This window comes from Bos mutus, chromosome 2 (genome assembly GCF_027580195.1).
Source record: "Bos mutus isolate GX-2022 chromosome 2, NWIPB_WYAK_1.1, whole genome shotgun sequence".
In the NCBI taxonomy this organism is placed as follows: Eukaryota; Metazoa; Chordata; class Mammalia; order Artiodactyla; family Bovidae; genus Bos; species Bos mutus.
The window spans coordinates 118,622,453-118,649,972 of record NC_091618.1 but is presented as its reverse complement, the minus strand read 5'-3'; the positions used below and the strand labels follow the sequence as shown (position 1 = coordinate 118,649,972).

The following is a 27,520-nucleotide window of genomic DNA, read 5'->3' as shown; positions in this document are numbered from 1 at the left end:
CTGACGATTGAGAAAATTTCTGGAATTTAGTGGATGTGAAAAAACTGAAGCAATATAACATACCACCATCCTATTTTTAGTAATTTAAAATACCCATCAATTTCAAATGAGATGTTTATGAGGTGATTCCCAAACAGAAAAGCTGTATTCTTATAAATAATATAAATATTTTTATTAATATTTCTATCTCTTTGATCTCATCTTCTTAGCCAGTTACCTTAAATAAATCAAGATACGTTTATCCCTGGGGCTAGAATTGTGTGTTAGAGCAATCCTAACTAAGGTCAATGCTAAGAATATGGCTAAGACCTCATTTGTGAGTTTTAAATTTACAGTCATCTTGAAGAAGTCATGTCTGGCACTAAGCAGGTGCTCAATTTATGTTAGCTCGAATGCTATAAAAGTAGTGCATACTTAAAGACCAGAATCATCTGACGGCCTGAAAACAAGGAAGAGGAATAATGAATTTTGAGCAGTGCTGGGGAGAAGGTATATTAAGTGGAGGTTGGGAATAACCACAACTAGTTTGGCTGGATTCCTTTTTTCTCCATTTATCTTCAATAATATTTAGATTTTAAAGGCCACGCATAAAGATATTTTGAGCCCAAAAACTTTGCACCGTGACACATGGTCATTGACACCAAAGACACAAAGATGTTTTCTGTTATATTTTCACACTGCTGTTGACTTCCAAATAGAGAACCTTTATTCTCACATTATTTATTAATCAAACTGGTGTTAGTTAAAATGGAAATTAAACATATTTTAAACTCAAAATAGTCCACATGTTCATTTATCCTTCTTGTATTGATAAAGGAAGTATATTCTAAACATTCTTTGGATCTTTGACCGTTACAGAACTCTCTTCACCATACTGCCTTCTTTTTTTATTTAATTTGCCAATTTAATTTGAATTTAATTTGCCAGTCATACGAGAAGAACCCATGCAACCTGTGCAGTAATACCTAATTGTAAATTCAGTGTGACATCTACCTGTAAACTCAAAGCTTCCTCAAATACGACCAGTAGGTTTATACTCTATTCCCAAATATTATATAGCCCTTAAAGATATGTACATATGTATGAAAACTGTTCTTTCTTAGAATATAAACATTAGCCTAAATAAAACTTTAAAAGTATACAAGCCAAGATATTCTAGCTCCATAGCTATCAGGAATAGCAGAGAAATGTATCAATCTGTAGACTTCTGGGGCAGGAAGGGAGGGATTAAAACAGATACATTTTAAATCAGTTCCTTCCTAAAAGAACTTTCTAGAAAGAGCCTGTGGCACATAGCTCATCACTTCTTGTGCAATCAGACCCTCCATTGTCTTCTGAGAGAGCTGCCACTTCACAAGACCAGCCCCTTAAATGGATGAGTAGCCTCTGAAGAAGAATTGTGACAGCCAGATGTGGAGTTCTTTGAAGCTACACTTTCTGGGGAACCATCATTTTGGTTACAAGCAAGAGTAATATCAGAATTTCCTGGGAATCAGTCATCACAGGAAATTATCAGCAATTCATAGACTTTCCTTTTTGTATTTGCTTCGGCCTCAAGGGTAATAACACAAGATTATAGTCTCCATTTCGGCTTCCATATCACTGAAATATTCTTCTCTGCTGAGAACAATTGATTTCCAGAGGCCAGCTTTTAACCCCAGCTTCAGGAGGCCACTCAGGCTGCAATGGTTTGATAACCGCCAACGGTTGTTTCTGTGATATGGTTCTGATGTGAGGCAGAGATTCAGTGATTCCTGACTAATTATAAGAATCCTTTTAAATAAAGTGACATATCAACTTCTCATGCTATTGGATATCATTATTTTTTTCCATTTTAATAAGTGTTAGAAGTTGAGGGAGACAGAAGGGTAAATAAAAATTTTCAAATTACTATTGTGAAGATTTTGAAGCCAGCATCCTGAAAGACCGAATTTCAGAATGGAAAACAGAATAATTCAGAAATGTTTGTGAAAGTCTTCAGAGATAGATTAAAAAACCAGTGATTTTTGCTTCATATTAGGATTCTTCATGAACATTACTAAGGGATTTTGTGATTCATGACAACTTGCTATGTAATTCATATAGGTCTTTCTCCTTTGCTTGATTAGGAAATCTTGATGCCATGTCCATGGTCAAAATGTAAGGAAACTGACACGTTTTTAACTGATGATTTTATTTTATTTGCATATTCATTTTTCTCTTACATATGATGCTCTTACTCTGAACACATGGGGACAGAAAGAACTTTCTTTATATTTGAAATAAATTTGGTGGATAAAATAGTTTTATGTAGAAGTAAATGTTCCTTTGTTACAAATTCAAAACACTACATTTCCTTACAAATTCAAAAGAAAGGAAGGCAGTTCAGTTTAAACTACTTTTGGTGTGAAATGTAGCCTCCTTGCATCTCATAAAAATAATTATAAATCAAATGAATAAATATTAATGTCAAGCTGTACTTATTTAATAAAGCCTTATTTAATAAAGTGATTATCACCCCAGAGAGCAGAGGAAGGCACTTTATTAAAATTATTTATTTTAGTTTGCAGGTATGGTGTATTTTGTATTATATAAATGCAGAGTTGAATCAAAAATTTTTTTTGCTGAGAAGAGTAAATATGTATATACATATCCATTCATACAAAAAGGTACTAGCAAGATGACCATATAATATATAATAGTTTTTATGTCACCCATCCACAAAACCACTCAGGGACCACTTTCCTAACTAAAGTCCTAAAATGTTAAGTGTGACAGGTAAGCCTGCATGAAGAAGGACCAGTAGAATCAACATTGGTATAGCCATGACATCCTTGGAAGGGAATGCGAGAAGGGAACGGATAAAATGCAAGATACCCAGTTAAAGTTGATTTCCAGGTAAACAATGAAGTATTTTTAACATAAGAATATCCTATGTAATATTTGGCACATCATTTATATTTTTAAAAAAAGGATTTTTATTTCAAGCTTGGTAACCAGAGCAGGAGATCTGGGTTCTGGTCTTAGCTGTAGAGGTTCAAGCAAGTTACTAAAATTCTGCAAATCTTTTCTCATTTTCAAGTGAGAAAGTTGGAGTAAAATAATAGTGGTGAGACTGGGACCTCACCTACATGCTTTAACCAGACCTGTTTTCCATGTTCTATTATACTGTGTTTCCAGTTAGGATTCTGTTTGCGGGTAAAGTGGGGGGAAGGTTCTGAAACTCAAAGCAAATTAAAAGTTTGAAAGTATAGATGCTCCCTGACATTTTACTGCTGTCCTGTGAGAATGTGACATGGAACAGCCCACAATGATGCTTAGGATTGGAACATTCCAGATATGCTGCCTTGCATTGAGCCTTGCAGTCCTCGCCTGTCAGGCTCCTTCTGAGTGCAAGAGTAAGGAATGTGTTGTCCTCTACTTGGGGGAAAAAGCACTTCATTTCCACTTTCCTTTACAGAATGAAGAATACATTCAGACAGGTCCAGATTTCTGATTTTGCAATTCTTCCAGCCTGGTGGGGTTTTCTTTTCATCTTAAGCCTTTTTAATTTGTGTCATGGACCTGTTTTGCCTCCGTGTCAGGAGGTATCTGATAGTTACTGAATATCGTTTCAAGCTTAGCTTTGACAGAAAGGTTTTGAAAGGATGTCAGTCAGTGCGTTTGGCTGTTGAGGAGGGATATTGGTTTTTAAATCAAGAAAGCTCATTACATCACTAGTCACTGAGAAAGGCCTTGTGATGTTTTTTTAGGCCATTTACCAGAAAAATAGGCAAATATATCACTATTATTTAGATTCAGCGACTTAGCACCAATAATTTTTTTAATTGCATTTATAATCATGAGCAAGTATTGTGTAGTTATTTGTATGCCTTTTTTTTAATAAGAATAAAAAGTTCTGCTTTGTTTTTTTTAAGTTCTATTAAAAAAAAAAGATATTTCTCAGACTTATTTTTGGCTCTGAATTTTATGTTGCTGCTGCTGCTAAGTCGCTTCAGTTGTGTCCGACTGTGCCATCCTAGAGATGGCAGCCCACCAGGCTCCCCCGTCCCTGGGATTCTCCAGGCAATAACACTGGAGTGGGTTGCCATTTCCATCTCCAATGCATGAAAGTGAAAAGTGAAAGTGAAGTCGCTCAGTCATGTCCGACTCTTAGCGACCCCATGGACTGCAGCCTACCAGGCTCCTCCGTCCATGGGATTTTCCAGGCAAGAGTACTGGAGTGGGGTGCCATTGCCTTCTGTGGAATTTTATGTTATAGAAGCTTAAATCCTAGAGCCAAGTTTGGAGTGTTCTCAAGCCACTCTTTTAAAAAGAAAAGCGGGAAAGGCCGGAAGGCAGGTGACCATCTTCTATCTCGGATACCAACCTGTTCTTCCAAACAAAGCTGGGTAGCTTCTTTCAATATCCTGTAGAATAATCACTTCTCATAAGCTATCCTCAAGTGAACCCCTATCTTGTTTAGTACTTTAACATCTATTGAAAACCTATTCTTCAGCCCAGATTCCTGAAATGGTTTATTTCTTGTTGTATTTCACCCTGAGGAGACAAAATAGTAAATAAAACATAGCTAACAGGTGACTTATTTTTTAGTTTCTCTTGGTGAATCCAGTTGCTCTTCCCATCACTCTGAATAGTGTGTTTCTTTGGATAAGATTGTTCATTGTCAACTATGTATACCTTGGGCTTTTTGTGGTTATTGTTTGAAATATGAATATACCTTATTGAGAAATATAAAGTATAATACTTTGAAGGTAGTAACTTTTCCACAGAAAATATTAATGGCATTTGTCATCATTTCATTTCTTCTTCTGTGCTATTATAAAATTCAGAATAGAGCTAAATTCTTATTCATACCCTACGTGGTAGTTTTTCCTTTTTCTTAAATATTTTATAACTTTTCTCATAAGTTCTCTCAACAGTGCATCTAATAATTTCACGGAAACTGTTTGTTACCTTGTCTTTGACAGTTGTTACTGAACTTTCAAATCTGTATGCATGCATTGGCCAAAAATTATTTTAGTTATAGGAACATGAGATAATAAGGATAAAATGAAAGCCTTTCAAGAACTTTCTTTGTGTCTTGATGGAAAAACACCTCTCTCTTCTCATGGTTTCCAGTCATGTCTAACCATTCATTTGTTCAAGAATGAAAACAAAGAAAAACACTGGATTTCCTTAAGAGACATAATTTAGATCATTACCTAAATGCCTTTTCCCTACATTGAAAGGAGCAGCTGAATTGGAATTGAGCATGGTCCAGGCTTCCTTAATACATCATATCAGCCAATTAGACTTTCCAAAATGCATTTTTAATCTGAATATGGGTACATACGCCATTGAATTTCAGTTCTTAAGTTTACTCATCTAATGTTTGAATAGAAACGTCAGCACCTGAAGCATTGCTGGGCATGTATGTGTCCATGCAATGAGGTATGAGTAAACCTTCAATTAAATCTCATACCCATTGCAGATGTAAATTGAAAGTCTTATTTGTTAAACTGAACTTTTGAAATGCTCTTTGAAGAGGCTTCTTAAATTACCCAGCAGCGTAACTACAGCTTTGCTGCAACTCTCTTGATCCCTGGCAGTGTGGAAAATCACCAGGCCTGTGGAGCCAGCCAGGAAAATGGAACATTTTACATTTGCACTGACCATATGATTGCATACAAAGATCTACTGTCAGAGTTAGACATTCAGCTTCAGTAAGGTGCAGAGATGCCTTAGGGCATCTCCCATTAACAAAATAACTACTGTCTGGAAAAGAACTCAAAATTTATTCCTTCAACCTAGAACCATTTAAAACTTATCCACCAGAGTGTTAAACTGGTTTACCACTAAAGAGAAGGAGATGGTAAAAACACCCATTCCTTTCTTTTTAGCTTTTTCACTTGTACCATTTGGAAACTCCAAAGTTCTAGAAGTGTTAACAATGTAAAACATTATTTTTTTGTAATACCTTCACAAAAAACTGTTAGAGTTTAGCCAAAATATGTGTTGTTGTTCAGTCACTCAGTTGTGTCCGACTCTGCAACCTCATCAACTGTAGCACATCAGGCTTCCCTGTCCTTCACCATCTCCCAGAGATTGCTCAAACTCATGTCCACTGAGTCGGTGATGCCATCCAACCATCTCACTGTTTTTCATCCCCTTCTCCTCCTGCCTTCAATCCTTCCCAGCATCAGGGTCTTTTCCAAGGAGTCAGTTCTTCCCATCAGGTGGCTATAGAATTGGAGCTTCAGCTTCAGCATCAGTCCTTCTAATGAATATTCAGGACTAATTTCCTTTAGGATTGACTGGTTTGATCTCCTTGCTGTAAGGAACTCTCAAGAGTCTTCTCCAACACTACAGTTTGAAAGCATCAATTCTTTGGTATTCAACTTTCTTTATGGTCCATCTCTCACATCTGTACATGACTACTGGACTCGATGGACCTTTGTTGGCAAAGTAACGTCTCTGCTTTTCAATATGCTGTCTAGGTTTGACATAGCTTTTCTTCCAAGGAGCAGGCATCTTTTAATTTCCTGGCTGCAGTCACCATCTGCAGTGATGAGGAGTAACTTGTGGTCATTTTGTTATTCACTGGAAAGTACCAAGCCAACCACACTGTACCAGAAACCCATGAGGAAGGTTTCCAGGTGAGATGCATCCATCACTTAGCTCTCATCCTTAGAGAACTTCTGAAAGCAGATCACTGTAGTTTCCCTTTCTCTTTGAGGGTACGATGACAGTGGTGGCTCTGAGATCCAACTGTTGTCTTGGGACTTGGGAGCTGAAGAAAATTCTCTGTGGAGATCTCACAGATGGCTGGGAAAGCCAAAGAACATGTGCTTTGCCATTTTCACCAGTTGTATGATTCTGAATTCTATATGAACTTCCCTAAATCATGGGATAATGTCCTTATCCTTACGTATTTGGTATGATTTTACATGTGAAATTATCAGAATCACGGTTGTATCAAGGCAGTGAAAATGTATTTAGGAATTATCCATGGTAAAATTGTGTTTCTTTCCCATTCTCCTGTTTTATTTTTTTCATAGTAAAACACTCTGAAAGTACCATAATTATAACTTTAGAAATACTTGTTCCCCTATCTGAAAGTAGAGAATTACTATAAAATCTTCCCTGAGTTGAAATGTAAAGCGAAGAAGCAGTTTCCTTAGGGACACATCTTGTTAATGGATGCACAAAATAAATCCAGATAAAGCACAGAAGCCCAGACACAAGTCAAAGCTTGGGCAGCTGAGCGCTGAGATGCTGAGTGTAGTTCCTGGGGAAGGAGCTTAGTGGTGCTACTGTCCCTGCTTGAGATGCCCACTGCCTCTCTCTATAAAAGCATTTCAAAAGAAATGCTAAACACTATTTTCAATTTTCAGATTTTATCATAAAAGCAAAAATCCTGTTGGGATTTCTTTCAGTTAGTGAAAACAGGTACTAATACAGGTCTTTCTTAAAACCAAGTGGTGCAAAGCAAACTTTCAAAAACAGGGAGTACCTGTATAGGCCTCCCTAGCTAGAATGTTGTATTTTTGAAGGCTTTCTCTACTGTATGTCCAGCTCCCAAAACAGTGCATGACGGTCATTTAATAAACTATTGTTAAATGAATCAATTTTCAAGAAAATACAGTGTGTGTGTGCAAACTAAAAATTATACATTTTTAAAAGTGTGATGTGTTGGAAAGGAGCAAAAATTCCCAAGGACAGAAATGTCTACGTTGATGTGAAACACTTAATATCTGAAAAGTTTGCATTTTTTTGTTATCAGAGTGCTCTAGAAAGAGGACATTATTTTATGGCAGAAATAGACATCTCTAACATTCTATATATGTTTCTTTTTTTGTTCTTTTAGAAATGAAACCAAGGTGGAATTTCTCAAAAAAAAAAAAACAAAAAAAAAACACTACTCTTAAAATGCAGTTTAGTTTACTTTCAAAATAGATCCCAGGGTGTTTTTTCCTTACTCTAGCCATCCTTTTTGTCATGGAATGTTGTTGTTCAATCACTCAGTCGTGACTGACTCTTTGTGACCCCATGAACTGTCTGGGGGTCACTGTCTCCCTGAGTTTGCTCAAACTCATGTCCATTGAGTCAGTGATGCCATCCAACCATCTTATCTTCTGCGCCTCCTTCTCCTCTTGCCCTCAGTCTTTCCCAGCATCAGAGTCTTTTCTAATGAGTCAACTCTTTGCATCAGGTGGCCAAAGTATTGGAGCTTCAGCATCAGTCCTAATGAATATTCAGGACTGATTTCCTTTAGGATTGACTGGTTTGATCTCCTTGTGGTCCAAGGCACCCTCAAGAGTCTTCTCCAGCACCATAGTTCAAAAGCAAACTGTGTTATGGAATAGATAATTCTTATTTGATGAATTCCAGAGCTTTTCAAAGAGGGCCTAACAATATGGAATTCAAGTGAAAGATGTCAGACTGTCTAAATTCATTTTAAGGGGAAAAGGAAAGGAAAGAAAAAAAAATGTATTCTGGTCTATACTCTGTTTGGTTGCTTCCAGTCTCTGGACTGGCTCCACATTTTCTACAAGGAATGTTGACCACCACTAGGAAGGCTGTGGAAAGGGCCCTTAATTTCTGCAGCTATCAAAATACTGCTAATTGTCAACCAGTCTCAAAAACTGCAAAGGTCTACAACGTTTTGATAAAAATAGTAGTAGTAGTACTAGTAGTCATAGTAATAGCTTTAGTGGGTCTGAGACTTAGATCAGTGTGACCTATTATTTTCGTAAGTGTGTTATGTTAGCCTTTATACCAATTCTGGCTGACTTTCTGGTGGAGTAATGGTATGCCTGTGGTACAAGAGCACAGCTGATTTTGTTTGCCAGTCACAGTGTGTGGTTTTAGCAAAGAGCTAAATATGGCACTGGGTTGAATCAACAGTCTGGGGAGAGTGCGGTGTGCTATTTGTGTTCCTCCCAGTGACACTGATGGCATTCAGGTGGACCCGTCAGGATGCTCTGGGCAGGAGAAGCAGTGACAGGACGGCAAGTCTCAACTGTTACACATCCCCCAGGCAAAAATGCAGGTCTCACAGCATGCCGTGCCATGGGGCTTATTTTTACTGAGACTTCTGATTTGAAATCCAAAGCAGTACTGAGTTGTGGGGTTGAAACAAGGCTGCCAATGATGTGTTTGTATTTCCTGATCTTTGAGAAAAGGAATTTGTCTTGCAGTAGTTGTGTCTGCTTTGTTTCTATTTAAGTTTTTAAGGATTTGAAACAAGTAAAACAGTAATAATAAAGGCATATGGTCAGAGTATTTAAATATAAAAGGCAAAACCTTTTTTGTAGTAACTTCATAGAAATAAATTGCTCTTCAGTGACATAAGCTATTTCTTTTAGAAGTGTCAGTTCCTGAATATTTGAAGCTCTAATGAGACCCTATTGTCTCATTCTTTTCCATAAATCCAATAATGGAAAGGGAAAGGATGAAAAATAGTCATTCTTTTTGTGCTCCTGTAATTTGACAATATTGCGATGAAAAAACTGATCTTTGCCAAACTTCTGGAAAGCTGTAACTCACAAGGATTTAGTAGCTGAGGTCTGCTTTGTAGTAAATCAAGGACAGGTGCAAAGGATGGCCATCACCTGCTCTGTGTAATCTCTAAGTATTTCTGGAACTTTATTTTTTTTTTCTGTATGCAAGCCCAACAGTTACAATGGGGAAAGAGAACAGGGCAGCCCCAATTTTCATTTATGGATTTCCTGAAGTAGCCCAAGAAGAAATGGGCTCATCCTTAGAAAGGCATATATTGGTCAGAAAGAAAAAGACTGAGACTCACTTCTCCAGGAAACTTACTTGAACACCAAGCAGGCCTTCTGTGTAGCTTGTCTGGGCTGCAGGGAATTCTAGAAACACTCCTCCTTTCTTCGCAAATCTTACCTCCTAGAGCAGTGCTACACACGATATCCATAACCCTGCTTGGTGGTCCGTTAGCGGGGAAGAGTAGCGGGAGAGACTCCTGCCTGAGTTTGAATCCTGACTTCAGACCTACAAACTCAAGGGCGACCAGTTATTAAGCTTCTCAAAGCTTCAGATTCCTCATTTGTAAAAGGAGGGTAACAGTGATATCTGTCTCACATGATGGTGGTGACTGCACGAGATAATCCCTCAGTAGAGTTCCTGGCACATGCTAAGAGTTCTGTAAATCTAACCTGCTCTTATTAAGATGTTTATTATTATTATTACAGCTTAAAGTATTAGTCATGCAGTCGTGTCCGACTCTTTGTGACCTCATGGACTGAAGCCCGCCAGGCTCCTCTATCCATGGGATTCTACAGGCAAGAATATTGAAGTGGGCTGCCATTCCCTTCTCCAGGATAACAGCTTAGAGAAAAAAATTAAAAGGCAAATAGAGCAGGAGTATAAACACATTTATGTCACTGTTAAAGGGAGGATCCTGGATGCTTAAAGTGTGAGAAAATCAGAAAAGGGGGAAAAAGTTCAAAGTCAGGGTGGAGCAAGAGGGGACAGACCTTCATGGGCCTTCTCTTGCCTCGTTGATTTGCTTAATCATCACCCTTTTTCATTTTTACAATGTCCTTTCTTGGGTTTGACTCATCCTACCCCATCTAATTTGGGACAACATCTGGAACATATTAGACCTCCAGAATGTTTGTTGAATGACTGATCTTTAACTTTTTAAAGTCAAAAACCTGATTTCTGCTCCTGTTTAGTAGGAAAGCTAGTACTACCTGCTAGACTGTATAAATGGTTACCAAATGCTTCATAGAACATAGGTTAAAGCAGTTAGCTACGTTTAAGATGAAATGTCCTCATCTTCAAGAATAGTATGGATACCCAGCCACATATGAGAAACCCTGGTATAATTCTTGAGCAGTCTTTTTTGCTATTTAATTAAGTAGTGCTTGGTTTGCTTCCCTACCCAGCCCCATGTGATGGCCGGTGAAGTCATTGTAAGACTCATTGTAAGTTCATACAATTTGAACTTCATCCCCTTGAAAATTATTGAGATAGGTGAAAGGTTTGTAATTTTATTTTATTTGCCTAAAATTCCACCCAGGAAAATTATCTCGAATGTAAATGTCATCTTAGTACTAAGTTATTTGTTCATGTCTTCCCTACCCTGGCTTCTTTGCCCTCCCCTAGACTTCATCCTGCCTTTAGTGAAGTGCTGTGGTGTGTTTTTTTCCCCTTGGCTAGGTTTTATTTGCAACTGCATGTGTTTTTATATGATTGCTTACACTGTGTGGATATAAATTACTTTTTGGAATAATCAGTGAAAGTAATGATCTTTTAAAAAAGAACTCATACAAATACAGATTTGTAGTTCCATAAACTTTGTGAATACCCCCAAAGATGCCTGTTTATTCTTATTTTGATATTGAAAATATAATAGATGGTATGATAAGACTAGCTTCATGAATTCCTTTTATAAGTACTGTAATAAAATGGTTAATTTGTCCATACATACCCTCCAGTTATCTCCTCAATTCCTGGCAACAGCCACAACCCAATTTTTCATTTTTATTGCCTACCAGTTAATTGCACTAATAGGTTTTACTTTTCATTTCTGCATGACTTTCATTATAAAAAGTGGCAAGTGTTAACTCTTGCTGCTTTTTAGTTAGTACATATTTCAGACTTTTTAATCAGAGATGAGCAAAGCAAATGGATTTTTTTTTAAATTTCATGTGAATATGCTTGCTAGCCTCAAAATTCCAGATGACTACTTCTGACTTTTACTCTTTTAGAAAAGAAGAGGCTTATTTGGGACCAATAAATTCTGCCAGGTAAGGAATATTGGGAGCTAGAGCTATGTGGTAGTTGTTGTTGTTTTTTTTCTCTAGAAAAGCTCTTTTTAGTACTGTTTACCAGTGAATCAGTCTTCTCAATTCACAGACAGTTTTCTTGTGCAAAGTGAACTAACATGAGCTAATTTAATGAGTATTTAACAAGGCATTTGTTCATTTAAAAGTGATGTAAACATTTTAATAAAGGTGTTTGAAAACATTTGTGCATTTTTAATAATCAAATGTGTATGAAATCCAATTGAATCTTTAAAAATAAGAGTTTGTTTTATAATTTCAGTACCTTAAATAATTTTCTTGAGTACTCTACATATGAAATGATTATGATATAGATATATGGTATTGACTATACTAAATTGAATCATTTTCATTTATCATATTTTATGATTTATGAGAATGTTTTTATTCAGCCTGATTGTTTTATTCATCTTGAAAATTGATTGGATAAAAGACTTGCCATTGATTTAGTTATACATATCTCTTTATGAAATATGAAATATCTCTGGTGGCTAAGACAGTTAAGAATCCACCTGCAATGCGGGAGATCTGGGTTGTATCCCTGGGTTGGGAAGATCCCCTGGAGGAGGGCATGGCAACCCACTCCAGTATTCTTGCCTGGAGAATCCCCGAGGACAGAGGAGCCTGTTGGGCTACGGTCCATGGGGTCACAAAGAGTCGAACATGACTGAGACTAAGGACAAATCACTATGATTAGAGAGAAATGAATTTGCATTAGGGGAAGAAAACATTTAAGTTGATATAAATTAACATTATAGTTATTATTTTTACCTAAATTTTAAAGTATTTTAGGAATACTACAAGAAAAAATTCAGGATTTTACTACTCTATACTTTAAAGAAAGAGAAAGTTGTAAAAGCGTTTTCTATGTTGTTGCTAAGTCTGGATCCTGCTGAAATGACCCAGATATTTGTAGTTACTGCGTGCTAAGTCACTTCAGCTGTGTCTGACTCTTTGCAACCCCATGGACTGTAGCCCGCCACACTCCTCTCTGGGATTTTACAGGCAAGAATGCTGGAGTGGGTTGCCATTTCCTTCTCCAGGGGATCTTCTCTACTCAGGGATCAAACCTGAATCTCTTACATCTCCTGCATTGGCAGACAGATTCTTTACTACTAGCACAACCGATAGCCCTTCAAATGGCAAATACTGAAAATATCAGATAAGCAGTGTCTGTTTCAAAATATCGGATGAATTGGCAAGCTTCTTTCTTATACGGTTTAAAGTCTTCTTTCAACTAAATTGTGTCCTCCCAAGTGACATATGAATAAGAAATATAGAATTCTGTGATAAACAGGGGGAAAGAAACAAGATTGAGACAGAAAAAAAAAAAGTGGACCTTTTCTTGAAATACCTATAACAAAATAGAGAATCAAGTGGAAAATAGAGAAAATTTGTTCCAAGTGAGAAATATGAAAGTTAAAATTTTCATGTGATTAGCAGTTAAGCCATTCAAAGGATGACAAGAAAGCCAGAGTTAATGACAGATGCAAAGGAATCGAGCAAATTCCATGTATAAAGTAGAGAAGTCGATTCTAGCTAAGAATTTCTTGAAGGAACCTCTTTAGTTTGCTTCTCATGAAACAGATGGGTGGAAGCTCACCTGCCTTTATATGGGGATGCTTAGCCACAACTCACCTTTCAGGAAGAGAGCACTCAGCCTTGGGAACATAAACGGTATTTTCAGGTTTAGGGTATAAATATGAAATTTGAGTAGAATGCACTTGTATTAGGAGTTACTTGAAAAATTATGTAGGCAGCTAACAGTTTCAAAAATTGAAAGGGAATGTTTATATCCAAGGTTGTATTGGAAATCTCAACAGATATCTTGTTTTACTAAAAATTTGAAACTAGGTTTTTGTAGATGTATCTTTTGTCTATGTTTCTATATTGAAGTATGGGAACCACTAGGATGTGCAGATTTATTTTAGATGATGGAAGTTTTAATTTTTAACTTTCAATATATTTTTTGAAGTGAAACTATGATTTCATAAGTATCATTGCTGCATTCTTAAAAAGTCTATTTTAATATGATTTAAAGAAAAATGTTAGAATAATAATATATATAATAGTATAGGTATATTACAAAATGATGAAAGGAAAATGTGTTTAGGAAATATTCATATTGTTTTATTCTAGATAGTTTACATGTCACTAGATGTATTTTTTAGAACCTTAGAACAGAAAATATCTCAATAAAATTATCTTATTGTTTTAGCTTTGCAAAATAGTGCAAAGTTTTCCATCCTGCCAATAAAGATCGGCTGTTTTATTTTTAAGCCTGTCTAAAACTGTTTTGCCCAGAAAAGGCAATGGCACCCCACTCCAGTACTCTTGCCTGGAAAATCCCATGGACGGAGGAGCCTGATAGGCTGCAGTCCATGTGGTTGCGAGAAGTCCAACACGACTGAGCGACTTCCCTTTCACTTTCCACTTTCATGCATTGGAGAAGGAAATGGCAACCCAGTCCAGTGTTCTTGCCTGGAGAATCCCAGGGACAGAGGAGCCTGGTAGGAGGCCCTCTATGGAGTCTCACAGAGTCAGACACAACTGCAGCGACTTAGCAGCGGCAGCAGTAATAATCAGAAAGTTACAGGTTCATGTTTTGCAAATTGATGAGACTTAAGTATTTATACTGTGAGTATACTAAGGAAGTGGACTAGGGTTTAATTTTCTGATATTTTGAGATTTTTGCCTATAGAAGGTTTTTTTTTTAATTCTTGTTAAATGAATTTTAATACAATCAATTTTGCTACAACCTTGAGCGAAACAAATCTCCAGATTTTCCAGTAATGATATTTTACATTAAATAGTTAAATGTAATACTCTTAACAGTTTTTTTTTCCTCTTTCACTTTTTAAGTTATCATAAATAAAATTGACTTTTGGAGAATGCCCACAGTCCTGTAAATTTCCATACATGTATAAGTTTGTGTAACCATCACTTCAGTCAAGGTATAAAATAATTCTATTACTCTCTTCTTTGAATTTGTAAGTGTTTCAAACCATATAACTTATCTTTATAGTAGGAATATATTATCCTAAACTTGTAGCAAAAAAAAAAAAAAACCTACTTTGCTGTACTGTTCAATAAATCTGTGTTCCACTCTCCTTTCTAATGAATTTAAGTTCTTCTAATTGCTAATTGTACACTTGGTTGATTTATGGTCCTCATCAGGGATAGCATTCATTTTTCCTTTCTACCAAATATCATCAACTAATCCAGGCCTAAGCTCTAACCTCTGGAGATTTCCTAGACGATGGTATCAGTAGATCTGTCTTTGTTCACATTACATCTGTTGATAAGTTATGCTTTGTTCATCATCCGCATTGTTTTTTGAACTGCCAGTTGTCTGACGTTAATGCTGGATTATTATCTGGAGTACACAGGAGAATCACTGCTGCATTTCTTTTTATAGGCTCTGCAGATAGTGTTCTTTCTTTTTCCAAGTATTTTCATGGCTTTGTGCCATGCTTTTTCTACACTATCATTGCATATTTCTCTATCTGTGTATGGTACATGCAAACCAAAGAGAGCAAAGTCACAAGCTGTAAGTCAAAACTTTCCTTGAATATTTAAACAAGTGTTGCATCTTAACCATTCTGTTATGGACATTTGAGTAGCATGCATTTCCAGTAAAATGAATATCTAGAGTCCATAAACAATAATAAATTATTTTAAAATTCCATTTGTCTAATTGTCTGTAATATGTCTATCATTTATGACTTTACCACAGATAGAAAATTAAGAAATTTAAATATATCTGTAACAGTCATCACTGAGGTCATTTCAGACCATCTTAAGTATTATTACCTCACATAGAGAAAACATTAACAAGTTAATTTTAACCCTGATATTTGGATCTTAAGTTTTCTCGTTCTATTAATCTTTTAAGATTTTTCAAGGTTTCTTATATAAATATAAGATATCTTGAAATGTGATTCTCCTGTGATTGTTTTATGTGTGTTTTTATTTGAAAAAAAAATTTTTTTTGCTTTTAATTCTTGGAAATAAGCATATTACTAATGAATGAGATTCTTTATGATCCTTGTTTGGGAACTAAAAGATAAAAACCTCAAGGAATAATACAGCTACTTTTACTTGTACACACTATTGTCTGTCCTTTGAAGCTATAAATTGACTGTTTTGTCATTTGCTCCTCAGATGGATCCTGTGCAAAAAGCAGTCATTAACCACACATTTGGAGTGTCCATTCCCCCAAAGAAGAAACAAGTTATTTCTTGTAATGTCTGTCAGCTTCGCTTTAACTCGGATGTGAGTATCACCTTTTCATTGCTCTCTGTAGTCTGTCAGCTTGGAGTCTGATTGTTCTGAACATGTACATCTCTTCATATTATGTATTCTCTAGAAGCACATTTACTGTGGGCTGTCGGTGGCCCATTTATTTCAGTGTGCTCGATTTTAAAGGGATTCAGATTCAACATTAGAAACTTGAACCACAGAGTGGCTAATATCAAAAATCAAGGATTTCTCTATGCAATCAGTCTCATCTGTATCATTTTATACTTAATTCTACCAGTTATATTTACTTTTCAGAAATACTTGAATAGCAGAAAATATTTTTTAAAAGTTTAAAATGCAATGAAAATATGAAAAACTGCAATGAATGTTGAAGAAAACCATTGTTATTATTCTTGATAGCAAGTATCACATTTAAGTGTGTGTGCCAAATCATATTAAACACCGGAAAGAATAATTTATTGCACAGTTTATATTTTCTGGGAAGATAGAAATACAGGGAGAGCTTTGTAAATTATCTTATCTGGCAAGCATAACCATCCTGTTTAAAAAAAAGATGATAAAAAGATACACATTAATATTTTTTGAAAGTCAATTTTAGAATGTAGAAATAAAATAACAATATCACAATAAATAATATTAGAATGTTTATAATATTCAATTATCAAGTAAGCCAATGACCAATGCAAATCTGAATCTGGCAACTATATATTATATGTGGTTTTTCCCAAGATATTTTACCATCAAAGTTATTTTGCAAAGAGTATGTTATCAGATTCATGAGTTTCAAAAATACTAAAATAGTAAATACCTTTCTTTGCATGTACCAGTAAATGATATTTTCATAATTCTATTTAGGAAACATAATGAAAATTATAGTCATTGGAAAAGAGGAGATATGCCTATCATGACTTATAAAAGTATATTTAATGAAATTTCAACCAAAAATCCAATGAATTTTTTTGGCACCTGATAAAATCTTTCTCAAATTCCATATTCAAGAATTAAAATGTTCCCAAATAAATTGAGAGATATATAGTACCAATTCACTAGAAAATCTCGGTATTGTTAAGATGTCATGTCTTCCCCTATTGATACATACACCTAACACAACTTCGATAAAAATCCTAGAAGGCTTTTTTCGTAGAAAATACGAAGACATTTCTTAAATGTAACAGAAAAGGCCTATGATAGTCAAAATGTTTTTTAGGAAAGAGCAAAGTTTGAGTACTTATACTTTTTGATTTTAATACTTACCATAAAATCTATAGTAATCAAGACCATATTATTGGTGAAAGAGTAGTAGACACATTGATCAATAGAACAAAATAGACCCACACCTGTACAGTTGATCTTCAACAAAGTTGCAAAGATAGTTCAATGGAGAAAGGTCAGTCTTTGCAACAAATAGTGCAATTGGATATCTACATGTAAATTTTTAAAAAAGAACCTTGTGTGCTATTTCCCACAAAATACAAAAATTAATTCAAATAGATCATATGCATAACTATAAACTTAAAACTATAAAACTTCTAGAAAAAAAATGAGAAAACTTATGTGACCTTGAGTTAGACAAAGATTTCTTTGTCTAAAAAAATATGAAATAAAAAATGTGAATTATAAAAATGCTCATTATTGGACTTCATCAAAATTAAAAATGTCTCCTCTTCAAATGACACTATTAAACTGTTAAGAAATTGAAAAGAAAAACTACAGACTGAGAGACAATATTTGTAAGACACATGTCTTGTATGCAGATATTTAAATAACTTACAATTCAATAATAAATAATAAATGGGCAAAAGATTTAAATAAGCACTTTACCATGACAAATAAATATGCAAAACAATTCTCAACATCATTAGCTGTTAGGGAAGCAGACCACAATCAGATACCACTATACTTATTAAAATGATAAAAATTAAACCAATTGATATTACCAAATGCAAAAATGAGGACCAACTGGAACTCTCATTAACTGTTGTTGGAAATAAAAGATAGTGCAGATCCTTTAGAAAACAGTTTGATGGCTATTTATAAGAATTTTTATAAAGTGATAGATACATTTCTCATACAGCCCATCAATCCCACTTCGAGGAATTTATCCAAGAGAAATGAAAACAGGTGGCTCAGATGGTAAGTCTGCCTGCAATGTGGGAGACCCGGGTTCGATCCCTGGGTCGGAAAGATCCTCTGGAGAAGGAAATGGCAACTCGCTCCAGTATTCTTGCCTGGAAAATCTCATGGATGGAGCCTGGTAGGCTACAGTCCATGGGGTCACAAAGAGTTGGACACGACTGAGCGACTTCACTTCATAGGAGCTTTATTCATAATTGCCCCAAACTGAAATTGATCCTAATGTCTATCAACTGATGATGAAATAAACTAAAATATAGCCCTACAATGGACTCAGCAGTGAAAGAAGTTATATACCAATGCCTCCCACAGTGTGGATGAATTTCAAAGGCAGTATGCTAAATAAAATAAGTTACACACAAAAACGATACACTGTATGGTTACACTTATATAACTTTTGCAAAAGACAAAACTGTGGGGACAGAAATCCGACCCATAATTAATAGGGACTGAAGTTGGGGTTGAGAAATTCATCACCAAGGGGCATGAGAGAATTTTTTTGGGTGATGGAAATACTCTAAATCTTCGTTGCTGTGGTCATTACAAAACTGTTTTGTTTTGTTTTGTTTTTTTCTTCAAAACTCATAGAACTCAATACCTAAAAAGAATTTTACTGTATGTAAAGTATACCTCAGCAAACCTGACTAGGAGAACAAAATCAATGTGATAGGAGTAATGAAATATTTTGTAAATTGAAGACTAACTATAGAAACATACCTACTAGATATATTAAACTACAATATTGCTACTAGATTTAAGGTATAATAATTAAAAGAATTTTTTAAAGAAAAGATGGAATAAGAAATACTGAAAATAGATCCAAGTATATTTAACATTTTTGCCCAGTTATTATCCAAATTTATGTAGCCATGTAGGGAAATTAACATCTTTGTAACTTTACAAATATAAAATGAAAATGTTCACTACTTAACTGGCCACTGACAAAATGAATGCCCAGGTGAAGACATGCTCCATATTTAATTCTAGCATTCCCACTGCAGTGATGCCAGATGTTGAAGCATCTCATAATACAAAGCAAAGAGATTGTAAAGTAAAATTGCAAAAATCTTGCAAAAGATTCAGATTTTCATGAACTCATGATTGTCATGTTGGAGAACTGTTTAATACAAAGTCACTGACAAATGAGGATCTGCCTGTTAGAAGTATTAATTTAACAAGAGAAAAATTAAAAGGTTGATGATAGGCTGCTCAAAGTAAAATGTTTTAACTATCAAGCGAATAGTAAAAACTTTTGCAATTATGAATCCCTTGAATTAAAAAAAAGAAAACATTTATTTATGTGGTCCAAAAAGAAAAGAAATTTTAAAAGAATCATTGAAGAATATTGTTTCATCCTATTCCCATCCTCCCACTCTCCATGCCTTTCTCTCTCTGTCTATCATAACTACATTAATATTTCTTGCCTATCTTTCCTGGGTTTGTTTATGCAGATATAACCAAATATGAATATATACTCAATCTCCTTCCTTTTATACATACAAGATAGTATACTATTTATGCTTTACTTTTACCTTGCATTTTTTTTAACATAACAATATATCCTAGAGAATTTTCCCTATCAGAACCTAGCAAGCCCCCTCACTGTTTTTTCGTAGGTGTGATAGGCAAAGATGTCCACATCCTAGTCTCTGACTCTTACTATATTACTTTGTAAGGCAAAAGGGAATTGAGGTAGTAAATGGAATTAAGAGCACTAATCAGCTGACCTGAAAATAACTGTCCTGGATTATCCCACAGGCCCAAAGGCCCTTAAAGGTAGAAGAGGGAGGCAAAATAAAAGGTTAGAGTGACACGATATAAGAACAAATTGAGTGGCCATTGTTTGTTTGAAGGTGAAAAAAGGGACCACATGCCAAGGAATGTGGAAAGTTTCTAGAAGTGAAAAGTCAAGGAAATTGACTCAGAGCCTCCAAAAGAGAATGCAGTCCTGCTGACACCTTGGTTTCAGCCCAATGAAACCCATGTTGGACTTCCAACCTCAAGAACTGTAAGATAATAAATGTGTGTTGTTTAAGTCACTGAGTTTGTGGTAATTCTCTACAAGAGCGACAGAATACTGACACAGTAGTCTATGTGTAGATGTTCCATGGTTTCTTTAACTAGTCCCTTCCTGGTGGACACTTAGGTTTTTTCTTATCTTTGGAGTTAACATAGATTTTCATAACCAATAAATGGCAGATCTTCAAAAGAGACGTGGGTTCGATCCCTGGGTCAGGAAGATACCCTGAAGAAGAAAATGGCAACACAGTCCAGTTTTCTTGCCTGGAGAATCTCATGGACAGAGGAGCCTGGCAGACTACTGTCCATGGGGACACAAAGAGTTGGACACAACTGAAGCGATTTAGCGTAGCATGCTAGTATACAAATTTGGGTATCTTGCCTATAAGTCCACAACTCTCCCATTATCTTATGTTGCCTTAAAAATTAACTCATTTTCTTAGCACTTACTGTGCTCCTATTTTATTTTACGCCAAACACTATACATACTAGGGGCTTCCCTGGTAGCTCAGCTGGTAAAGAATCCGGCTGTGATTCAGGAGATCCCAGTTTGACTCCTGGGTTGGGAAGATCCCCTGGATAAGGGATAGGCTACCCCATACAGTATTCTTGGGCTTCCCTGGTGACTCAGATGGTAAAGAATTGCCTGCAATGCGGGAGACCTGGGTTCGATCCCTGGGTTGGGAAGAATCCCTGGAGGAGGATACGGCTATCCACTCCAGTATTCTTACCTGGAGAATCCCCATGGACAGAGGAGCCTGGTGGGCCAGTCAGTGGGGTCGCAAAGAGTCAGACGTGACTAAGCACAGCACAGCATACATACTAGACTCCAGAATCCAACAGCAACTTTTACTAGTAAACAGGGTGCATGAAAGCTTTCAAGGATTAACCTTATTGGATCCTCTCAGAACATGTTCTGAGTTTTCAGCTCTATATGTTCATTATTCTATACATAGAAAGGCTGCACAGTGTAAAACATGGAATTAAGAGTCCTTGAATGTGATTTAACCCCTAACTTTGAACTTTGATAAACCATTTCACCACTGTGTGCCTCAGTTTCCTCCTCTGTAACATAACCTAAAATGGACTACATGGTCTTTGAGAGGATCATTCCAGCACAATGATTGAAAATCATTTCATGGTATTTCTTTAGAAGGATGGGATTTAAACACTTCCATCTTACAGGTGGAATGGCTAAGACCTAGAAAGAATGACTATGCACTTTATTTGTTATTTGTGTCATGGGTTGAGTGAGGGGAGGTATGTCAGTCTTCTTTCTACAGCCTAGAATTGCTCTGGGAGCAGATTCGTCTTTGACATGACCTTCACTCAATGTCAGTAATTTTCTTTGTATTTACTAACAGAGACATGGACAGATGTACTCATGAGCACGTGACCACTGGCTTTCTTGTCATCACTAAAGCTCTGTTGATAATGGAGAATGAAAGTAAATTTCTGAGTCATGCTTAGACTCTGGGCAGGAAAGCCACAAAGTCTGGATGGCAAATTCACAAGTGTGACATATACATGTTCTCAGTGTTTAGTAATGGTGCTATAATCTGCATAACTGAGCTCTGAAACTGAGCGTTCTTTATTTGGGGGAGAGTTTATTATTTTATAATTACCCTATTTACATTTTAATGTAAGAATTAAGAAGATGCTCGTCCTTATTTTCTTTAATAACATTTCTAAATCAGCCTAAGACTGAATTGGCTTTCCTCTTCAGTGTAGAAAATATGTTTATTGAAAAATCTGGAAGGCAGATTTGCACAGTTAAACAGACTGCATTCTGCCATTCTCCGTTACCCATATAAACTGTAGCAGGGCAGACTTCATGCATAAAAATTCAATGTGACCTAGTTTAAGTGTCCAGTAACCCCCTTTGTTCAGCTTTTATCATCTCGGTAGAACTCCACTGTTGGAAAACAAAGTGCTACAGCTTTATTGACACGATACAGCATTATGCAGATGAACAAGCATTAATCACAAACATTTCCCAAGTGAACCTTTGCAAATTGACGCCATTAACTTTGCCAAGGGGCAGGTGTTGCAGTCCAGGAATAATATGTCTTTCCAACTGAGTCCTAGACGTTGGCTCAAATGTGTACGTCACCCACATCCCTGTTTCTTCTTGACCACCTTTTCCCTGTGTAACATGGTTTAGGCTGAGCACTGAATGAAATCGTCCTGGGCTTGAATGCTCCCTTCTTCTCCGGTGAACAAGTACACTGCAACTCTAGTGTGGCTATAAATTGATAAGCTTAAATCTGAATCATTCCCATTAGCTGGGAAATATGTTTCTAGAGTTAAGTCTTGCCAGGGAAATAGGTCTTCCATATGTTCCATAGTCAGTTTTTAAAAAGACTCTCAAAATTATTGGATTTTCGGTTTTCATACGAAAAGCAAGAAACTAGAACTTTCAACAAAAGCTTTTAAAATATTTTTGAGGCCGACATTTCTATTTTGGCTAGGTTGAAAGCTGGCAGATCCCAAATAATTTCTAATTTTCATATTAATTTTAACTTCTTAGAGAATAGTAGCAGAAGGATAAAGAAAACTGACCCTTAAAGAGATTTTTACATAAAATCAAGGCAACTTAATACTCTTGAATGCTTAAAAATAGAGATGATCTTCTTTTATTGTTGTTATCTCAGAGCAGAGTTAATCATAAATACCCTAAACATGTGACTGAGCCCTTTATACTTCATGGGCAAATCAAAATGAGAGCATAATGGTCTTTTTAATCAAGTTTTATATACTCTAATTCAGGAACTGACCCTGAAATTTTGGTACTCAGCATTAACATCACAATTGATTAAGCATGAGATGCAGGGTCCCTAACTGCTAACCCCACTCATTTGAAGCAAACTATTTGACTTTTTAAATTTACAGCATTACTTTTTGAATAGAATTCTAAATCAAATCATCTATCATGCACTTTTATACAAATTTTACCTGTGGCTCCTCTAATTTTTTACTTGTGTTGCTTTTGTCTTTGTTTCGGATTTTGATTACCTAGTATCTCCTCTCTCTCATTCTAGCCCACGGCTCTTTTCCCTTGCTACGTTCTTTTTCCTCATGTCTTAAGTCATAAGGAGATAGATGACCTTATGCCATTTCATTAATTTACATTAGACTGATACGGTACAAATGGACAGAAAGTTAAGGATTTGCTCAAAAGTTAAAATGGCAAGGTGACCAACTGTTCGTGTGAACATTTCTGTAAGTGACCTGACTCTCTTATTCTTTACTATAAATATCTCTGAGGTTTCAGGAAATGCAATCATCCAACAATCACCCTTGGTTCATGTGTAATTGATACATCTGCAATGCTTCTTTGCTCTGCATTTTGCATCTTTGTCAATTTTGCAGTTTTCATTTGGACAAGGTTATTTAAATATGCTCTCCTGGGCCTTTCTGCCTGTATCTCTTTTTGAAATTTTAATCTTATGCCCACTTCCTGATTTCTTTAGCAGTTTATATAATACAGTACAAATTCTCTGTCTTGTATAAACAAACAGCCCCCATCCACCATCTGCCACTCAAGAGGCTTTAGTGTGTTTTCTGCTGGAGGCCCTGGCATTCCCTGTCATCCAGCAGGGATCTCAGCAGTCATGAGATTAGGGAGAAAACAACAATTTTGGGTCCCATATAAATGCCCTTTCTATGTGCTCTTGGCTGACCCTCCATCTCCTTTGGCCCCCAGGCCTTACTGCATCTCTCCACCAGCTGCCAGGAGGCAGCAAGTCCCTACAGCAGCTGTGGTTCCTTCCCTGGGAGGTCAGAGCAGCAGGGAGATAGGAACCCCTTACACACCTTCTTGGAAGACCTTTCTTGAAGCAACAGCGGAATAAGCACCCAACTGCAAGGGCACCTGCTTAAATTTTCTGAAGGATCAAGCTTTTTGTTTGAAAAATGCTCTTCTAGGGAACTTGCATTTCACTCTTGGCTGCCTAGCTCTGGTTTTAACTCTAGAAATTCTGTCCGCAGTCATTCGTGTTTGTCTTTCCTCATCACAACGTGTTCTCTTTGCATCATGTCCCTCCTTCCTGGATTCTCTCTTCTCTTCCTTTCTCCCTCTCCTCTAGCTCTTCTCTGGCACAAAGGTACAAGTGCACTATTCTTTCCTTCTCTCCTGGACATAATGTCTTTATTAAGCTTTTTCAAGTTTAATAACTGGATTCACTGCTTTAAATTCTGAGGCACTTTTCACTTGGAAAGCCCCTAAAAGATATTTTTTAATTTATTTTTTAATTAAAGGATAATTGCTTTACAGAATTGTGTTCATTTCTGCCTAGAAGATAGTTTTGTTTAAAGTGTATTGAACATAGTATTTAAATTCCAACCAGTGTAGTGTTTAAAACAATTTTTCCTATATTTCCTGAACTTTCAGGCCCTTTGATAACTGATATGTCAAGGAAAACCTTGAACAGTCATTTTCTAATATTTGGCCCTCTTTATCACCACTGGCCTTCCTCGATAGCTCAGACAGGAAAGAATCCGCCTACAGTACAGGAGACCTGGGTTCAATCCCTGGGTTGGAAAGATCCCCTGGAGAAGGGAATGACTACCCACTCCAGTATTCTTGCCTGGAGAATTTCATGGACAGAGTAGCCTGGCAGGCTACAGTCCATGAGGTCACAGAGTCAGACACAACTGAGCAAGTAGCATACACATCACCACCATCAGATATGTCCAACAAATATCTGCATATGTTAGGTCCACAGATCAACTGAACTCTTCCCCGCTCTCAGACATACGTATACGGTCACTGCCTGCTCCCCATGCACACCTACTCCATCGCTCTTGAAGCCCTTGAGATGGACAACAGCTCCTTTAGTCTATTAATTTATACTATATTTATATAGTCACATATAAACTGAGTATACACAATTATATATAAGTATATATGTGTAACTTGTTGCATTTTTTTTTTTTTTGCTGTTTGAAGCAACTTTATTTGAAGTTATTACTATTACAATTCAAGATGTCAAATGCCAAAAGACATAAATTCAACATAAAGTTCATCGATTATAGAATTGTCCCAAATATTAAGAGAAATTGGCTTCTCTCTAAAGGAAGAAACATGAGGACTGTATAGCTTTTCTTGTTTTGTTTTGTTTTATTTTTCTTTTAAAACATTACTGAGCTATGTGCACTATAACTTTGGCTTGTGGAACGGAGAGCCAGTGTGATCCTTGTTCTGCCTCAAAATGCTTTTTGGATGACTTCCTAACTCCCTCTTTACTCCTATACATTTGGCATTAATTGTGCTTTTAAGAATCAATGCTGATAAAATGTGAGCAGCAGAGTTTTAAGAATACTGGAACTTAGCCTGCTAAGTTTCACCTATGCTAATAATGGCCTTCCCTTCAGAAATTAAATAAGCCATGGAAGTTGGTCCTCATAAAAAGTGAGTTTATGATGAAGGGATTTGGAGAAAGTCACACTCAAACTAAACTCTGCAGTTGGTCATTAAATAAAGAAATGATAATCTCATTACTGGGTTGGAAAGTGAAAGCTAGTTGTAAAGTTTACATCTGCTGCTAAACAGTACAAATTATTAGATAAATGAATAATTGTATAAGTTTTAAAAACCAAGTGATTCTGTCAAGAAAGAAGGTACTGACGATGCAAAGAATCGATAGCATCAAATGGAAGTCTAGAAAATGATAGCCTGCTTTTGTCAAACATTTTACATTTTTCCCATAAATAAGACTATTTATTATTGATTCTAAGGTGTGGAGGGTAGTGAAGCAGATAGTAGGTAATTAAAAGCATAAATCTCAGGAGCTTGGGAAGGTAATTCTCGCTTTGCAGGCAGAGCTGCCAAAATGATGAACATTTTTTGCTTCAACATGACAGAAATATAGTGTGGTTACAGGGAGAAGGAACATAGTGAACTAAAAGTTTGCTTCAATAGCTGCTGCTTAAGAAAGCTCTTTAAGAAATTTAGTCAGCCTTTTGGAGGCATATAGTAGTTACTTATGCATTTTTTTAATTGCCTTAAATTAGCCCTGTAACATTACCAAATGTTATAGCCTTTCTCAGAACTACCTTATTATAAATGGGCATTTGATCATTTAGAATTGATTTTAAATTCATCACTGAAAATAAAAGGAAGATCAGGATAAAGAGAATCTTTTATTTTTTTTCTGGTTCTTTTTTTTATTATTATAAATTTATTTATTTTAATTGGAGGCTAATTACTTTACAATATTGTATTGGTTTTGCCATACATCAACATGAATCCACCACGGGTATACACGTGTTCCCCATCCTGAACCCCCCTCCCACCTCCCTCCCCGTACCATCCCTCTGGGTCATCTCAGTGTACCAGCCCCAAGCATCCTGTATCGTGCATCAAACCTGGACTGGTGATGCATTTCCTATATGATATTATACATGTTTCAATGCCATTCTCCCAAATCATCCCACCCTCTCCCTCTCCCACAGAGTCCAAAAGACTGTTCTATACATCTGTGTCTCTTTTGCTATCTTGCATACAGGGTTTTCATTATCATCTTTCTAAATTCCATATATATGTGTTAGTATACTGTATTGGTGTTTTTCTTTCTGGCTTACTTCACTCTGTATAATAGGCTCCAGTTTCATCCACCTCATTAGAACTGATTGAAATGTATTCTTTTTAATGGCTGAGTAATACTCCATTAAGTGAGCATTATGACTTATAAAGACTCATCAAAACATATATTTAACTAATGGGGAAATTATACAACAAATAATTCAATCATTTGGGGTGCTCTAAGAACACATAGGTGCCTTGTATGACATGTTATTTTAGAGATTTGTATGTGTTTAATAATATTCAAAGTTCTGATGACCTACTTAATATGATATGAAGAACAGAAAATATGAAAGTTTGGACAAGGAAAGTACCAAAACTCACTGTCCCATATAAGAATAAGTTTTCAACAGAAAAACATTAAGCTTCTGTTCTTAATTCCTTCAAGCTTTGGTTGTGTTGTTCAGTCTCTCCATTGTGTCCAACTCTTTGCAACCCCATGGACTGCAACATGCCAGGCTTCCCTGTCCTTCACCATCTCCTGGAGATTGCTCAAACTCATGTCCATTGAGTTGGTGATGCCATGCAATCATCTCATCCTCTGTCATCCCCTTATCCTGCCTTCAATCTTTCCCAGAATCAGGGTCTTTTCCCATGAGTCGGCTCTTCACATCAGATGGACCAAAGTATTGGAGCTTCAGTTTCAGCATTATACCTTCCAGTGAAAAATCAGGGTTGATTTCCTTTAGGACTGACTAGTTTAATCTCATGCTGTCCAAGGAACTCTCAAGAGTCTTCTCCA

At 36.2% G+C, this 27,520-nt stretch overlaps 1 protein-coding gene across 3 annotated transcripts in view; it reads left to right on the top strand.

Annotated features, from left to right (window-relative positions):
* ZNF385B (zinc finger protein 385B) overlaps positions 1-27,520 on the top strand; it is a 159,260-nt gene that overhangs the window by 62,592 nt on the left and 69,148 nt on the right. For all 3 annotated transcript variants that reach the window (XM_070359154.1, XM_070359141.1, XM_070359146.1), the window contains 2 exons: positions 11,703-11,741; positions 15,942-16,052. In XM_070359154.1, coding sequence (XP_070215255.1) covers positions 11,703-11,741; positions 15,942-16,052 — 150 coding nt within the window. The remainder of the gene's footprint in view (positions 1-11,702; positions 11,742-15,941; positions 16,053-27,520) is intronic.